We start from the raw sequence: 19,486 nt of genomic DNA on the forward strand, positions 1-19,486 counted from the left end.
AAGATCCGTCTTCCCATTTATACGGATACAATAGACCAATGAGAATAGCTCAGACAAAGAAATTGTGCAAATTAACATAAAGCTTTCTATGCAATACTTTGCATCAATTTAAATTAATTTGAAAGCTTTTTACTCATAAATTTGCAGTAATATAGAGACTAAAATACATTTAAAACTGATCTAGCTTTAAATATTGCAGTGTTCCTTAGGGCTGAAAGACTTACCACTACCATTGCAGTGGTGAAAGCCTTTGCTTATGTTTCTTTTCAAATCAGAATAATTAAACCAGTGTAAGCACTCTCAAATTGACCTAACTGCATTCCAATCTTTAAATATATTCCACACTGTGTGGATAAACAAATTTGCAAATATCAGTAGTCCTTTAGTGAAAAGGCTAATTTAACTGTGCTTACACATTTGACATCTGTATCACAGCTACAACAAAAATTTACTTTGTAACACTACATTTTCAGGAGGAAAAACTAGATTTTTAGCTAGAGAAAATAATCTATATTACACATAAGAGGTCTATGCTCTCATTAGGTGTATGCAATCAATTTTCAAGTGTAAACCTGTGCATACATGTGCTTGGAAAAGCATTTTCACACAAATGTAATGGAAGAAATCATAAAAATGGCTCATTACATCACTGATCCCTGTGAACTCAGCTGTGAAATCAGTTGATGAATTGTTGGAAAAACATAACATTGGGGGGACACATGCAAGCAAGATGAAAGGAAGAAATATAATACAGAAAAATGTATTCACAATATTCTGAACATTTGTAACATTTTCAAATTTATTCCCTAAAAATGAAATGGAAAAAGAGTTTCTTGTCCCTCATATTATTAAGGAAATATGATTGTAAAATACAAATATCTGGGTTGAGGTTTTTTTTTTTTTTAACTATGTGTTTGTAAACATTTCAACCCAGACATACTGTTGGAAGGGCGTGGTGTGTACATAAGTGGATCACAAGTGACCAAACAAACCCACCCCCGCCCCCCGCCATAATTTATCTCCAGATATCTTTTGCCAAAGTTACCTACTGTTTTGACGGGTCTTTTTTACTGCCTTCCATTCTCCAACACAGTTACTACTGCCTTTTTAGCAAAAAGCAGTTGTAGGAATCAAAACCTGAAAACATGACTATGGCATTGACCCTTGAACTTATGACACGCTTACGTGATTTGATGTTGGCATCTCTGTAGGTGCCATTCAGAATTGCGAGCTCCATCAGCTGCATCTTTTTAAGGCTGTCTTCTCCTTCTGCCTGCATGTGAAAAGATGGGATGAAAGTCAGGCTACTGCACAAGGTCTAGGGGATCTGGAATAAAATGCTTTCAAGTTTTAACCAAGCAAGCTTTCTCAACTTTTCCTTAAAATGAAGTGTAAGTTGGCTGCAGTCTGTCATTAAGTGGGGTTGATAAATATTTTAAAAGAGTTCTGAAAAAGACTAGTATCATAAAATACAGTTATGTCTAAGTCACGTTTGACGAACATTGTTTAAAGAATTTGCTTCAATATAAATGTCTTCCCTGAAGTTATCTACTCCATTGGTACTCTGCAGCTTGCACAATATTATGCAATATCCAGTAAAAAAAGGATAACTTCATTACTAACAAGAATATTTCTACTTGGTACAATTTTAGTTGTAAGACCAGGCATTTTCTGATCTGCCTTTCCAGAAATACTACCACATTTGTCTAGGCTACATCCTATTAACCAGAAAGTGAGATTGTGATATAGGAAATCCAAGAGAGATGGTGAGCAACTACTTTTAATGTTAAGTTACCACCTTGCTTCTTGTATTGAATGCCACTGTTGAAATTATCAAGTCAGATGGAAAAGAGGGCAGCTTCAGTGTCAGCTGCATCGCATTCTTCCTTCACTAAACAAGATTTCTTGTCTTTTTACTTACCATGTCTGTTCACACAATTTTTACAGATACTTGAAACAGCATTTCCCAACTTAATGGGAACCTGGATAATAACATACTGTGCCACCCACTCTGAAAATCATCTTACAAGTCTGGTTTCAGAGAGAGTTCTTCACCAGTCTTAAAACTACAGTTCTTACAGATGGTTTGAACAAGGACTTCCAAGAACATGAGTGATCACAAAACAGAATTAAAAGCCATGAAGAAAAGCAATCACTACCAACAACAACAAAAAGGGAATGTATTAAATACCTTCATGTCCATTACAGCACTGCACTGGTGAAATACTGTCTCGAACTAGTTAAGAGTTAGTAGGATTATCTACCCACAGTGCTCAAAATGTATTAGGAAATATTTTTCCAGGCTAGTTTCCAGCAAAATATTGTTATAATTTATTCTCCAACTATGGAGAAGTAACTTACTAAATTACAAGGGGGAAAAAAAAAAGAGTTTTTCAATGGTATCTAAGCATATACAGTACTCGGTGTGAGGTATGCGCAAGGATCACCACTCCTTGACATGGAAACTTTAACATTTGATTTTTTCAGCCATGTAAAATCAACATGATAAGGTAGGTTAACACTAAACTACTTTCAGATGTCAGAAATTGAAGTCCTAACTCCAATACTGAGGGAATTGCATAATCACAAGGAATACACACATAACTTACATTTTTAAACATTCAAAACATACTGAAAGTTAGACATTTGCTTTGTATATTAAATACTGTGTGACAGACCAAGTTAACAACAGTATTAAAAAAGTAAACAGACATTCAATTACCATTTTAGCTATAAATTAATTGTAGAGTTAAGTACTGTACTATCTAGAAACCTCAGACTCCACAGTCATTAAAATACAACCCTCTGGAATACAAAATGTACTGATCATAGCAGTAATCAGAAAAGACTTTGAATTCACCTACAAAAGATTTTTTTAAAAAATAAACTTTTATTCCATTGTATCTTTGCTGGTAAATTACCTATATAATCATGATACAATAAAAATACTCCAAATTCATCTGCCTATTAAGAGCTCATAAATTCTTGTCATTATGGATACAACTTATCTAATTTATTTTAGCAATAAAGATTTTAACACATTGATTCCTCTTTTCCCTTTCCTCCATAATGGTTATAGTTTGTCATTGGCTTTCTGCTTGGGTTATTTTATTTATTTATTTAATTGAAAGTGTGTAAACAAAAAACCTGCTCACAATGTCAGTTGCATCTCCCATACAGTTCCATTAATGTTACTAAAATTGCTCACTTCCTCCAAATAAGAGTTCAGGTGATTGATCTCACACCATTAATGAGTCTCAGCAAATGCTGAATCTTACATTTCACTTGCTAGGGTAATTTTAGTAACTTTAATCCAAGATTTTGTACCACAGTGAATATTTCCAAAATTTAACTATTTATGGAGTAATGATTTTAAGACAGAATTTTTTTTTTCCTTCCACCTCCCCTGAAACAAGGAGTTATAACAAGTTATGAGGAACAAAAGACAAAGTAATAATTCTTACTTTAGATCTTTAACATTTTGTTATAGGTCATTATGCTTCCTATGAGAAAAGATGTTACAATTATCTAAGTTTTACGAAAAAAATAATGGACTTCAGTGTACAAAGCAGATCAAATCCTTCCGTTTCATTTTTGAGATTTATTTCTCTGTAGCACTGCTCAGCTGTTGACAAACTTATTTTAAACAGACTACAAAACATAGTTTGAAACTTTTCTTTAAAGACTCTATTAGCGACACTTCACAGATGTAAGATGTTGACTAGCATTACTAGACATTAGCTCTGTCTTTTAGCTTCTGGTATTTTGTTTTTTCCAAGTATTTATTAGATAGAAAAAACCGAACTTAAACACAAAACCCCTCAACCCCTCCATTTTGAACCACCTTCAGAGCTGCCGACCCGGGCATCATCCCGACTCCTCCCAGAAGATGGCACTGTCTGTTACACAATACTGTCTCCTCCGGACATGGCTGCTCTGCACTATTTGCACCGCCCTACTAGTCCTGTTTAAAATCCTGCTTACCCTCTCACATCCTAAAATTGCAACAGTTGCTTGCCTCCTCCTTTGAAGGTCTAAGTCACAGAACTGGTCAGGGCCCTTTCAGATATGCTGTTACGTCCTTCCTTCTGCTATCAAGCTCTCTACTTGAACATCATTCACCAATAGCCAAACCCTCAAATTTCCAAGAGCTGGGACAGAATGGGAGGATGTTTTTGCCTGCCCTATCCTCTCTCGTCATTGCTGACAGATGATCAAATGAGGCACACCGATGCAATCCATCTTAGCCCCAGGCGTTTCTGCAGGCACTCTCTGTCAAAGCAAAGAGGGGTTGCATCAGAGATACAAAGGCAATCTCTAAAGGGACAGTACATTACCTGTACAATAGCTACAACAAAGCTCAGTCATTTGTAGCAAAAGCAAGTTACTTTGAGCAAACATCAATACGGTCACTTAAAGCCAGATTTGCATTACTAAGTTGAAGCTCAAGTGATTGACTCAAATCTCTCATCCTCTTAAATCTCCAGCGCTTTCCTTGTGTTTCTCACATATAATATAACATGCAGATTAAGAAAAAAACCTTAAATGGTATCTTGAAATATAATTCTTTAAATGTAAGCACTTGCAACTGCTTCACGGAACACAAATACTGAAGAGATGCAAACAGTAAATCCTAACAAGGCCAACTGCCCATGTCACAAGAGTGGTTTTGTGAAAACATGGCCAGTACTCCTCACAGTAGCTCAGCTCAATTTGAGGTAGCAATAGAAAGACCTAAAGGAGACCAAATGCCAGTGGCCATTACCATTTTAAGTAACTTGTTTTCTAATCTTTTTCAGAGTAGGATTAATAGTCACAAGGTTCAAAATACTAGTAAAATCTACAAGTGCCGCTTTGTCTCTGTGGGAAACACTTTCCAAAATAAAACAATTTCAAATAAAATTCACATCACTGATGCCCAGTTAAAACCACAATACTGTCTTTTACATTAGACAATAGGGTCTGTTAAAAAAAGAAAAAGGAATGTTGTTATGTAATGAACTGCTATTAGTAAGAGCTTGTTTCATGTCATGAAATATGGAGCTCAGAGAAAGCACTCCATTTTTTTAATAACGTTTTTTCATTATCAATGTGCAAGCTATACTTCGACCTCAGATACCCCAAGATCCTCAGAGAATTCTTTTAACTAACACTTCTGAAATTATGGTTAGGCACTCAAATACCTCTGATTCTCATATACAGTGTGCCTTTAAGAGTATTGTACAATTTATTTCTTATTTATACATGAAACATAAACACACTAGATACATAGGTATCAAGGTGGAAGATAGACTGGCATAGACTCGAAACAGAAGTGCATTTGCTGTGTTACGTCAATGAAGGACTTCGTAAGACGACAACAATCTTCAGAATTGACAGGTAGAATGTTAGATTCTCTGTACAGTCAACTCCAAGAAGCCCGTAAGAAATTACAGCAGAGAAAGAAAGAAACATACTATCTTAAAAGAAAAGAAGGATCGAGTAGTAGTGTTTGCAACAGATCAGAGATCCATGAGCTAGCATCTGGGGGAGGTAGGCAGCACCCATACTGCCCTGCGGTACTGCTGCCAGACCCAGCTCACTCACATAGAAGGTGATTGCAGCTGAGTTAATTCAGAAACCAAACAATCCACTCACTCATGTGATAGCAGGGATACCTTATCTGACAGAGCTCTTTGAGCCTTACAGTCTTACTTGGCTAAGTCTCAGAACATACTGATTGTCATTATTACCAATGTGAGCAGGGAAGGCTTCCAGCATTTCTGTACAAACATACAGCATAATGCTTATTTTTCTTCTAAAGTAACTGCTTCAGAAAAGATAACAAATATACTTTTCTCCTTAATTCACAATATAGATACACTTGTGATGTTAGTGACTTGCTTCCAAATGTCATGCATTTTGGATAACATTTTTGCAATCATCACACATTCCTGCACTTCAGCTGAATATCATGAACTGAGCTGAGTCCAACCCTAGGGAAGGCTGCAGACAATTTTATCATGCACCAAACACAGCCAAGTCTGGCTCTGGATAAGGGACCAGTCCTTTGTAAGCTATTCCAGGATCAGAGCAGTAGCAGTAAAATGGAAAGAGGAAATGACGGTGAAGCAGGACAGATAAATAAACTGCAAACACAGAGACTAAAAATCAGTCTTGATCTTCCCCAGCCAACTGTAGTAGGCTTGTCCCACCAGGCTTGTGGAAAGAACAACCAGGCAACCTCAGAAATGCAAGACCAGCCATTAAGCTTCCAAGACTGAGCAACTCTTCATCCAGATTACCTTCCTTCCCGCCCCACATCACCTCTAGTTAAACAGCAATGCTTAACAGTAGCTTTGCACCTTTCCTTCCACTCTTGGAGAGACCTCTTCCAACTACCACATTTTGTCCAAGTCCATATGCTTTTCTCCACATTTACTTCAGGTAGAGAATTTTCCCACTAACACATTGTATTTTTCAGAACATAGGTGAGCCATTACATAACAGTACACACACTCCAGGCAGAATGACAGAGAACTTTGCAATTACACGAGAACACTACTAACAAACTTCCTCAAACAGAAAAGTTATTTGCCACAGAGTAAACATAACTCTTCTATCACTTTATTTCTGGAAACACATCAAATACAAAGACTTTCATAATTCTTTCAACTGCGTATCTGTATGGTATAAGCTACCAACAATTAATTATTTTAATACAAGTTTTGGTAAAACACAATAGCACCCCTGAAATATTTTACTGTTACTGATCTTATCCTTCATAGCCAGGTAGCACAACTGCCCCTCAGGGGTCTGTCACCCTGTCTTCGTACAATCCCCAGCTGCTATACAGCTGCACAGCTGCAAAGTTTGTGCCATGACACTTGCTGGACTCTTGAGGGTCTAGAATGCTTTTATCTCCCCGACAAAGACAAATGTTCCACTGCAATTCACTTGTAGATCACTAAGTATTCCTAACATACCATGTGCCAGTCAAATAGCCTTTACACATGAATGTCTCCATTCAGGGACAAAATCCCTCCATTCATAATTTATAAACAAAACCCTTCACAAACAATTTACTGCAAATTCCTAAACATATACACATATTTAAATAAAGAACAGATAGCAGACATCAATATATTGTAAAATATATTATAAAAGATCATAGGCTAAAACACAATGGAATTCTTGATGCTAAGGTATATATGCTTAATTCTGTGTTTGGAAGGTCATATTTTTATATCTAAGTTGTTAAAAGACTGGTACCTATGGCAATGAAATCACAGTCAAGATGACAAGTAACCAGATGCAAAACACAAAAAAAGAGCTTTTAAAAAGAATCTGAATGTGAGTACTTAAACTATTAATCAATTGCCATTTGCAAGATAATAGATTTCAGTTATGTAAAGGCCTTTATCTCTCAGTGTAAAGGAAAACAGCTCGGCATCCCTTTCCTTCAAAATTGTCAGTCTTCCAAGTTTCCCATGCTCAGAATGTAAACACTGGTAGTTAAAAGCTGTTGGTAAACATGTTACTTCGACTTTCTCATCCTTAATTATACACTTCTGATGGTGATGGAACAGAAAACCCACACAAAGTTTTGTTCACATCAAGGAGGATTTGGTAAAGAGGTCTTTTCTGGCACAATTTGGAAACTATTCTTGCATCAGAGGAAACTTTTCCAAATACTTTGAGACAAAGTAACATAAATCACTACTTTAAGACCAGCCATACTTCTTAGAACCCTGTATGTCATCAACAATACTGTGTCATTGGATAGGTGGCAAGCTATATCTCAGTTATTTCTCTATTTCTTTTTCAACACTGACACACACTGCTATGTGTAAGAGGACAGGCAAAGATAAATTAGCATCATTATTTCTTCTGGGCAACACAGTCTGCTTATCTTCTTCAAAGCAAGGTCTCAGTTCAAATGATATGCAAAGAGGACTGTGCTGTTTCACTTGACAAATCCATTGGTCATAATGTTAAAGATACACTAGGGGGAAAAGGCAGCATATCTTTTTACACTTCCCATCACCTTATCTGACATATCCCTGTTTAATCATGATACCTGGCTTACCAGTAATACTTCGGAAAGTCCTTATGCCCTCCCTCCCCCACTTTCCATTTCTGCAAGAAACACAGATAAGGTACAGAAAATTCACATGAAGTGCATTTTATAAGCCAGCTGAAATACAGCATCAGTGGAACTTAGGGGTTTGCTTCACTATATACCTTCAGGGTACTAGTTGTTAATATATGAGGTGGGGTTAGGAATCACCAGTAGCTTTTTGCTTGACCTTAACAAATTTTTATGTCTGTCCCAACATTTCTATGGGACAGACATGATGGGCTCATATTTAAATCACTGGGTTTGGGGCTTTCAAGGAAAGAAGGTCCCTTGGGTCAGTTATACTAAATGCTCCACAATACTTTACTGCAGAATGTGTTTTTCAGTTTTTTTAATTGTCATTCCTCTTTTCCTCACATCTCAACCTTTTAATATTGTCAGTGAAATTAGTCACAGGACTCTCAATACCACACAGAACAGTTTCAGCAATTCATAAAGCCCCAGAACAGGAATGAATCTTTCATGATGTATCTATACACTGAATCTCCTAAAATACTAAAATAAAATTTAAAAAAAGTTTTCAAAGAGACAGAATTATACTGAAATACACTGAGATTTGTTACCATAGACATTTGGTAATGTTTCCATCGGGAGTCAAATGAAACAGCTATCAACATTGCAATCTAAAGTATTCTTTAGAATTCATCTATTTTTACCAATGTGTGAGCCAAGTTTAAAAAAAAAAACAAAAACAAAAAACAACTTCATTTTTGGTATTTCTAATTTTGGAATGCTAGACACTCAGAATTCCTCCTCAGTGGTCAGTTTAATTCTGAAAGCAGGAGCTAAATCATAAGCACACTGAACAGGATACTAGCATGGTAAAAATTTCCCACATACAGCTCTACAAGCAATGTGAATATCCTAGGAATCTGAACAGAGTAGAAATCAAACATGACCTACATCACACAAGTCTTTATTTCAGGAGTAGCCCTTTGAACAAACTGAACGGTGCCAAAATACTTTTGAGACTGCATTGACACACTCCACACTTAAATGAAGACAAATGTTTTAGCCCATCCTGAGTTTTAAGTAACTTCCAGAAAAAGTGTAACCAACATTACACAAGTACTTACAATCAAGGTGGTAGTTTTAATAGGTACAGATTAAAGGCACTTGTTAGAAATTTAACAGTGGACTGATTCATTAAAATACTTACAGACCGGAACTGTAGCAGTCATTTTTCCTCTGTCATTCCAGGAGGTTTCTATTCAAAGTTTGAGTTTATACAGTCTGAGTGGCTCTATATTTCCCTTAGGTGTAAAGACACTGAGCTCATGATATCAGGGAGGGGAAGGCAAGCAAACCCCATTAAGGGGTTTCAAAACTAGTATTTTTTTGCTAAGAGACTCCACTGCCAGTTAATTTTGTTTCCAGTTATGCCATTTCAGTATATAAACAAAACCCTCCATTCTCAAAAAGGTACAGAAATACAACCCCAGGTTTTGAAATTACAAACATGTTCATTATGTTTTTAATCTGTTCCTGCCCAGGAAAAAAAAAAGACTTTTTATATCTCATTAGTAACATAGAAAGAACATGAGAACTCTCTATATAAACAAAAGCAGAGTAACCGCTGGTGAGGAGGAGTACAAAGACTGTTGCTGTGAATTATTATACATCATTCAGTCCTCCTCTGATGTGTTTAATGGAACACAGGATTCAGGGCTGCAGACTACCACATGGTTATTCAAGATGCAGTAGTAATTTCTAAGACATTTTTATCTTTGAAACGGCTTGAAAAGTAATATTGTCTAATTCAAATAAAAGAATGCAGTACAATACAGAGTAAAAACATTAATATTTAGGCTTATCCAATTATAAAATTTTAGTTTTCAGGGAAGCAGTGGTCTCCCATTAGCTTCTTAAGGCTGTCATACTGCTATAGTCAGGTTTTCAAAAGGAATCATGACAGCTAAATGTGATTAAAAGAATTGTTTCTGTATTTCACCTACACTCCCTTTTGTAAAACATCTGCATAAATTGTTTTATTTTCCAAATAACAGAAAGTGTAACAGCACAGTTTTGTTTACACTATCTTTTTGCACAGACACCCACCCACCCCCTAAGGTGGAGTTGTCTGATGACTTAATTTAGAACTTTGCATAAAGTTGCCATCTAGAGAAATAATATTTTTTTACTGCCCAAAGTTTTAAATTTCTAGTCCAACTGAGGTAACTCAACATTGAAAGTTTAAAAGGACCTATGCACTCAGTATACACTTTCAGTAATTTTAAACAGCTGCTAAAAAGTGAATGGGTACTAAAAGCTCACAATTATAATCAGCTTCCAGCTGCTTACAAGTATAGGTGCAACCCACAGCTCTGAATAGAATATCACTAATATATCTAGTGTGCATATTACTGATAACAGTACAACATCTAAAGAGATGCCTCTCCTGTTCTTGAACTCTCAGAGCTGATGAAGTCCAGGAGGAGGATGTGGTAGTACTCCAGTTGGCTAGTCTCCTCTCTCGCATGGCTGGCTAAAACCTGCTTTCACGCAGCTTAAAAACACAGAGAAGTGAAAAAACGAATTGTGTGCACTCTCTTTAGGGGACAAATATGTCAATCATATGACCTTCCGTTTGAAGGCTCAAGCTGCTCAAGGCAGTGTGTTGCTAGGGAGAAGGTTTTCTTTGCTATTTATTGAGCTTTCTTTTCAGCTTTTAGAGACTAGCCAATGCTTATTTTCCAGAGACGGGAGTGAGAACACATCGCTGTCTGGCACAGACCAGCACAAAGGACCTTCGAACAGCTCCCCATCCCCAGGGAGTTGAACCACTGTGCTCACCTGACTAACTGACCACCTTCCCATATCCACAGAGTCATAACTTGTGGCTATCTCTTCAGCAAGTAACCCTTCCAGGCCCAAGAATGAAAGGGGAGTGATTCTTGCTGTTGAAGGCTGTAGTTATTAGAAGTGTGTGCTGCCCAGAAGCAGCAGTAAGCACAATGAGTTGTCTATCAGGTAACAGCATCAGCCATTAAAGCATTCATTTGATGACAAACTGACAAAAGGTGGCTTGGACTCCAGATAGCCCTGAACAAGTATTCACTCTGTCACATGACAGCACAAGGGAAGGCATGAAAGTTTCTTCTATCAGTTTGTATCAATATTTTATTTCTATGTAACAATTTAGCAATAAAAAAAAATACTAAAGCCTTATAAGGCAAGGTTCTCACACATTTAGCCAAAAGGCTTTTGACATTTTAAAGTATTACAGAAAAATATACATGCATTATTTTCATTTTGTAATCAATTCCTTTAAACTTAGCAACTTTAGTTAAAAATGATTAGTGGATTCTCAGTAAATCATTAAAAATCATGCAACATACTCCAGTTTCTTCTAACTACTCCAGAGGTGGTGATAATTTTAACTTTTTTTAAAAATGCAGTCACATAATTTTTCAGCGTAACAACCCGAATTAATTCAAGCATATGAAACACTTATTTTAAACATTCATTATCATTCTTGGGGTGAACAAAAGGACCCTGAAGCTGGACTAAGACCCATTTGTTGTATTAAAAGAAAATGAAACCAGCTTCTTGTTTAAAAGATGTTCGCCTCTGAGAATTTATCACATATTTACAGGTCAGTTTTTAACATCCAGATTTTTACAAATAATAACTATCTATTTTTCATAATGTACTAATATAAGGTAAGTTTCTTATGATATTCAACTTTTTTAATATGAAATTTTATTCTGCTGCAGTTTTAAGAGCAGATTACAATCCTTAATATTAAAAATGAGAAGACTTTAACAATAAGTAAAACAGTTTTGAAAGTATTAGTATTGCTTTAAAAAACCCCTTATATTCTGAAAAAAAAGTCTATTTGATTGCAATAAAAATATCTTTCTGTTCTTTACCAATTTGCACAAGAAATATGTCTTTCAGTAATTCATATACACATAGCATGGTTAGAGAAACTTTCTTAAAACTGTTACTGTTTAATTAAAAAACCCCAAATAATGTATCAAAATAGTTTCCGTAAGAAGTGTTCTCTGGCATCTAGGGTAAAACCTACACTCTTTTTTCTCCTCACCCAAGATTATTCACATGCTTTGCATAAATACCAGAATCGACCATTTTTGTACGTCAGACATGTTTCAGAACTGTATCTCTCACAAGCAATTATAGGTAATAGCAGTTCACATAATGAGAAATGAAACTATAGTATAACAAATACAATGTAGTCTTTTCCCTAGAAGCCACTGGGATCATGATGTATCAACAAGAGACTTGATAAAATAAAAAGGAGCAAGTAACCTATTGGAAGGTCCCCAAAGAAATTATTGCCCAGAATTTTTCCACCTGTTCTTTCCTAAAATGGTGTGTTACCAGAATTGACTAATTAGGTTCCCCCCTTTATAATAATTACATTATTAATCTATATGATAAAACAATTAGGTTAAGTTAAATATTCTGTCTTTATATGAAAGAAGCTTGTATCAGGACTATCTTAAAGAATCAATTTCAGCATCCTTCCCTGCTGTTCTACACACTAATTTAAAAAATCTGCTGCCTCAGCAGAAACACAAACAGTACACTTAAGTAACTATTTAGCAGAACTTGCATGATAAATTTGACCAAATTTCAGTGCAAGTTAAAGGCTATGCTAGGACAGAAATAATCAAAGCTTCTGTCCTTCTGTTTGTTGTTATCTTTGCATATTTTATAGTGTTGTACCTGAACAGCTTGCTACAGACCTTGCATCAGATATTACACCCAGACTTCATTTAATATTTTTCATTTTCTAAGCAGATGAGTACCTGAACTGTGGCTGAAACAAACCACAGTCACTGAGCCACCCTGGATCAATGCTGTCATGTCGTGCTCAGGAAACGGTTCTTGACAGCATAATCCTACAGTATTTTTACACAGGATATCCTTCATAACCCCCTAACTCAACTTAAATGCCAAACACATATTGCACCACCTTTATGGGGAACACAGAGTATTAATATTTTAAAATAGATCCACCCTAATAAACATAAAACTGTTCAAGCAGTAACTTTCTTTCTTTACATATACTCACTACCAGTGTCTCACCCATCACGCTCATTCCATATACCATAACATGGACTGCATATTGATATGTAATTTCCACCTTTTTTCAGAATGGTCATTGAGTCCTTGTTATATGAGTAAAACTCACATTTGCCCAATTCTAGATTTCATCCCTCATTTTTTTTCACATCTTTCTGTGTAAATCTGTTTAAATACTGTTCACTTTGGTTCTCTAACACTCTCTAAAATCTATTACTAGAAACCCCCAATATTTTTTATTTGCATTTAGATACCTGAAAAACGTGCAATTAAACTGTCTTTCAAAGACTGTAGATTTATAATTTTATATTCCAGAAGACAAGGTGCATACCCATAAGCAAAAGCAGCTTAAAATACATTTTCTACAACAGGATAAATCACCTTATTCCCTCTTAATCTCCTGAACTCCAGAATCTCATGAATATTTCAAGATAATACTTACATTCAAATATTCTCTAGCTTTCTGGATTATACCGTTATACTTTGTATGTTGCATTAAAAACTTCCTTTAACGCGTGTAAAAAACAAAACCAATACAAACTCAGAAACAACTAATTTAAGAAGCAAACATAAAAAGTAATGCAAATTTTTTGATATCTTATTGAAAGAGTAAGTGAAAAATATTTCCTTAAATCAAGAAAAACATAGACAAGAAAGGTCCAAAAGGCATAAAAAGCTACGGCAATTCTGAAGTGATTCAAATGGAAAAATGAATGGAATTTTGTTTCCAGAATGTGTAAAAATAAGCTGCTGTGTATCTGCACATGACTGAGTTCAGACCTTAAAAACCAGAATGGAATGAGAATCAATGAGATGGAAAACTTATGCAGAAGTTTCAGAAGAAACATGTTCAGACAAGTTTAGCTAGAAAATTCAACAGCTGATGTTAGAACGTAAAAGATTAAAATGCTATCTTAAGACTTTTTCCCAGGCTACAAATTAGTTCTGGATGATTAGACTGAGATTTTTACACTGTTGTCAAAGGAGTCAAAAATTATTTTGAAGATATAAAAAGCCTCTCAGCTGGCACTCCTGTGGTACTTTAAGCCAATTGAACTAGTGGTGGTTGCAAGTGTACTCTTTCTTCACTATTGCTCTCCTGTAACCAACACTGTATCAATGACTGAGCCATGTCAACCTGTTAATCTGGCAAGATGTTATTTTAAAATTTTTTTTATCACAATATTTTTCTGACAGATAACAAAACTGAAAGAGCTCAATGCAGGCTCAAATGTGTGCCAGCATAAAGAAGGAAAAACCGAGGGCACAAGACCTCCCCTGTGCAGAGCTGTCAACTGACTCAGCTGCACTTAAAGAGTCTTAGTCTTGCTAATTTTGCAGCCCAACAACATTCCTAATTTCCAAACTGGAAGCTTATATTCTTCTTTTCTAACTGGAATCCCATGCTTGACAATCAAATGAATTGTTTTCATACTAAAATAGTTAATTTTTCACATTCCTCTTTCTCCTACAATACTGTGTTTTATTTTACTCAGCTTCTACCCATTTGTCTTTATTTGCAATCCTTCTTTCTGATTTGCTTTTCTCTTGATGCTGACCTTCAGTGGAAGAATACTTATAGCTTCCTTGACCAACTGTACTTATCATGCTCCTGTAGTGATTACCTTAAACTATGTGTGAAGTACACTTTCTCCTTTTATAGATTTACTCATCAGAAGCAAAGGCTACAATCTCAACCATTTACTTACTACTATAAATATCTATATGTATTTATGCTTTGCAGGATGTTTAAGCTTCTTCAGTATTTGCACTCCATATTCTAAACACGCTGAGAAAACCTAATTTTGAAATTTTTTCTTCATCATCATCCTCCTAACCTTGTAATTTTACACGTTAGACCACTAACTTTAAACCCACACCAGTTAATTAGTATATCCAATACCTGCAAAGGTCCATGCTTACAAATTGAAAATAATGAATTATTTGATAGTGTGATGACTCTACAAATACAAATTTCTTTATTAATATTTCTTTCCTTTTTCTCTATTTTATCCTTCTATAGAACTATCTTAAGTGAGAAACAGCAAAAAATTGTATGATGATGCATTTCATTTCCATGCCTCTGCATGCAATGTTAATTTTAACATAACAGTACACAAACACCATTCTGAGGAGTTCAGGTATTAGCAATATACATGCACAGCTTCTGCTCTCAAAAACTTACAAGTTAGTCACTAAGTAAAAAGAACTGCAAAGAACTGAAAGAAAAAAAAACTGGTGGTATGTAAAGATCAGAGGCCAACGTAACTGTTCACCAGTAGAAGCAAAATTAAATGGAGAATGGCTAAAAAGTATTTCAAGGGAGTTTATCACAAAAAAAGGGAGTGCCTTGAGAAGAAACAGCTACTATCCCTACTGGTCTAGCAGAATGATTCTCTGGATTCCTAGACCAGCAGGAGCCAAAAACCCTAGAAATACAGCAAGTGAAATACATAAAACAAGTATTTTGCATAGCTTCTTCCGAACTATGTTAAACTGATCTTTTTGTGTCTTTATGCCTTTGACATGTCCTCTGTGTGCTTTGGTGCTTGTGAGACATCCAGCATGATTATTTACATCTCAGAAATCGCCATTAACTTAGTAGGTTACTTTTCTGCCATTAAGCAAATAAAATCAGTTCATAGAAAGCCCTCACGAGTACTATCTTATATCCACCCACAAAATAAATAGCCTGTAGTCCGACTCAGCGGTGAAGCAGAAAAGGGACGTGGGCTTCAAACTGTTCAACAGGTTCATGACATCTCATTGACAACATATCCAGAATCAGATTAGGATCTTAGCAGGTCCAATTCAGTTTTACCTAAAACAATATAATAGATAACTTGACTCCTATCCTGATTGCTTTTATATGTCATACTTATGGACAACAAAACCATAAAGTTCTTGCACTGTTCATGAGGCAAGTGACAGTATACCCTTCAAAGAAAATATACATTCTCTATCAAGTAACCTGATGCATATCTTTCCAGAGAAGGATGTTTCTGATGTGACTGATCAATAATTTTCAGATTATGAAAACTCTTCATTAAAAAATTAAGTGAGATTCCATTGTCTCCCTATATTTTTCTCCATGGTTCTGAAAAAACTAAGATGAAACTGTAGCCCAGATGCAGTTATTGGTATTTATCAAATATCCTTATCCCAACATCCAATCTGGCAGAAAAAAAACAGCTTAAGTTGTTCCTGTACTCTCATTGTCACTTACTTCCACCTCAGCTGTGCAAATTAAGCAGAGGGGAAGAGAGGAATAAGATGTGAGATGGGAAGTATGATAGGTCTCAACAAGCTCCCCACCCTATGGAACCAAATCACTGAAATGCAGAAAAAAAATCCAGAGTATGAAATTTGAAAACTGTAATAGTAATAAGTCCATTGTTGTTGTTTTTTACTGCCTGGTTTCTGTAAATAGCACTGATTTACAGAGCTGCTGCAACCTATCGATACTACAGATCCACATAATGCACTCAGTTCCAATTCAGCATCCCAGATAGGTTTCTGTAACATTGCCTTTTCTTTAAAAGCTGTTCATGTCCTCCAACTATTTAGCATCTCTCTTATAATACAGGTGTAGAAGTATTCACAGTTCAATTTCGCAAGCCACTTCAAAAACACTTATGATAATACCTTTAAATTTTGCTGTTACCTTCTACTAACTCACCTAAGAAAATACGGGGGTGGGGAGCAAGACTGATGAAATAAATTTGCTGGCAATTTTAAGCCCCCACACTGAAGCACAAATGATTATTATGAGGAACCAATACTTCTCAAAGTAATCTTACATGAACAGCTAAAAGTCTGAGTATTAGCAAATGCTGCTCTTGTCTTCATCTAGTTTCTTTGGAGATAGTTCTACAGTTTCACAGAAACAGTACCCTGAGGCTGCCAAACAGTTTCAGCTGCATCATTAGTAACAGTTCAGGAATCTGTTAGAACTTAGCAGCTGTTCAACTTTTGAATCACCAGCACAAATCTACTATTTTCCTTTGCTAATTTACAGGATTCCTGCTAGTGATGTAAGATTATATCAAGAAGTTCTAAGCATATTTGTAATGCTTTAAACAAAAGTCTAAATTACTGCCCATTACGGCAGCACTGTTCTCTTTTTAACTAGTTCCTCTGCCATATCCTAATAGTTATGAGTAAAGTTTTGAGATATATACTAAAAAAAGATTACAAGAAAATAATAAGCTTTAAGCTATATACCTAATATAAATTATTTCTGGGGAAGGGAAATGCATACTACTCCAAAGATGACATATCCTTAAATATATACTCTTAAATCTAGCATCAAAGTATTCAAGCACGTATACACTTCCTTATTTCTTTCTGAAAGTTATCAAATCTAAGTGGCTAGGAGAACATTGATACATGCTCCCAAACAAGCTGTGCAAAACACTGGTCATCAGTTCTTACTACTACAGCTGACTTCTTGAGCACAAATGAAGGTTAAACAAGCCTAAGTGATGTTCATTGCTCAAGGCATTTGTGAAAGCACCAAGTCCATCTTCTCATATTTCAATAGCATTGGTGCTGACAGAGAAGTCAGCAGGTCAAAGCCCAACTCCCTTCAGCGAGAAGGCTGGCCTGAGCTGGGAAAACATTTACATGTGACCTGAAAAAAAAACAGTTCCAAGGGCCATAGCACCTTACTTGTTTTCAAAAGGAACCTTCAATGCCCTCCTCCCCTTTCAGAAGCAGATTTGACAAGTGTTATAATAAATATTACATGCACAGAGGAAAGCTGAAATCAATAGCAGGTTAATGTTTATTGAAACAATACAGCGAACCATTTTTAATAGCATTACTTGAAAACAGATCTAATCTAGCTAAGGAAATTCAATTTATGTTTCGAGCAATCAGATTTCGTGTTTTTCTCCAGGGATTTGTTGCAAACTCTGTCTCTCAGAATGTGCTTACTGTACTGTATTTAGCAGAAACAGTTTAGCCTTAATAAGCTGATAGTCTGCACGGGAGCATGGATCAACTTATTCTCATTAAGAATGTAAGCAGCTTTCTAACAGCCTTCTTTGCTGTTCAGCCTATGCCAGAGAAAGCAGGGATCTCTCCTCTAAAACCCGTAATTTATGAGTTTATTCAAACCCGCCAAATTGCTTTAAGTAAACGCCTCTTATATTTGAAAATTCCCATGGCAACTCATTTAGTTTGGCAGGAAGGCAGACCCAAATTCAATCCTTTTATCCTCCAGCTAAACCATTACAATGGTAATTCTGCTCTGACACTCTGAAGAGACTGCTAATTACTGTACTCCCAAGACAGATTTCCCATTCGAATTAAAATGGCTATGCAGGGCACAGAACACTAGCAACACCTTTGTGTACAGGAAGGGTCCCATGTTCACCTAACTGCTTTTTGCTGTCATGAAACCTCCCTTGTAAAGGCAAAAAATCTTTCGACTGAGTTGTGCAGAACAAACATTAAAAGCAGGAAGAAAAAAAACAAAACCAAGGAGTATGACAGCCCGAAGTAGTGTTTCAACTACTGAAGATATTTAGTCAGCTCTCAAGTGAAATTCATTCATCTGCTGTTGTCATTCCCGTTATATACGGCAGTATAATCTAAACTAGAGATCAAGGAAGTACAGAAAACGCTACTGTATACTGTGTAATGTGATTATACTGAATGTGTAAGCATCCACTATCTTACTGACACTGTCAGTTCACTGTCACTTGAATGTCTCAATTTTTAAAAAGCCCCCTAGGTCCTTTTATAGAGTAATTTATTTTTGAGTACCATGTGTGTAGGTTTTGTGATGCTGCTTTTTCCCCCCTTGTCCTATTTAATCAAGAAAATGTGAAGGAAACTAATCATTGCTTCATTGCTCTTCTGCCTCAGCTGTTCCTTTTTCCATTGAAACACAAACAGCAGCTCAGTGTTGAACAGAATAAATATTTGCTGTCTCCAGACTAATGGAAAAGCCTAAATTCTGGTTTAATTTTGTCTTCTGGAAACAATGAAGAAGGTGGTCTTCCTATCCACTCATAAAATTTATTTTCTTACTACCTTGAAGAAGTGCAAGATAACTTTTGATTTTGAAAAAGTGGGAAAAGGAAACACATAGGTATTACAAACGTGTTCAGCAGCAAGAAAACAAGAGAACTCTCCCTGAATTGAATTAAACAAGACCAACATCCTCCCTAGGTTAGCAGCTTCCAACACATTTGAATAAATATTCTTGGAAAAGTCTTAAAATACATTACCACCTTTTACAAGTGATCATAAAAACAAGCACTAAAACTTCATATAAAATTTGGGTATTCTCTCCTATACTTACTA

At 35.8% G+C, this 19,486-nt stretch overlaps 1 protein-coding gene across 9 annotated transcripts in view; it reads right to left on the bottom strand.

The window, feature by feature from the left end:
- QKI (QKI, KH domain containing RNA binding) overlaps positions 1 to 19,486 on the bottom strand; it is a 150,899-nt gene that overhangs the window by 11,512 nt on the left and 119,901 nt on the right. For all 9 annotated transcript variants that reach the window (XM_061991613.1, XM_061991611.1, XM_061991610.1 and 6 more), the window contains one exon: positions 1,186 to 1,273. In XM_061991613.1, coding sequence (XP_061847597.1) covers positions 1,186 to 1,273 — 88 coding nt within the window. The remainder of the gene's footprint in view (positions 1 to 1,185; positions 1,274 to 19,486) is intronic.

Source organism: Colius striatus, chromosome 2, assembly GCF_028858725.1.
Source record: "Colius striatus isolate bColStr4 chromosome 2, bColStr4.1.hap1, whole genome shotgun sequence".
NCBI lineage: Eukaryota > Metazoa > Chordata > Aves > Coliiformes > Coliidae > Colius > Colius striatus.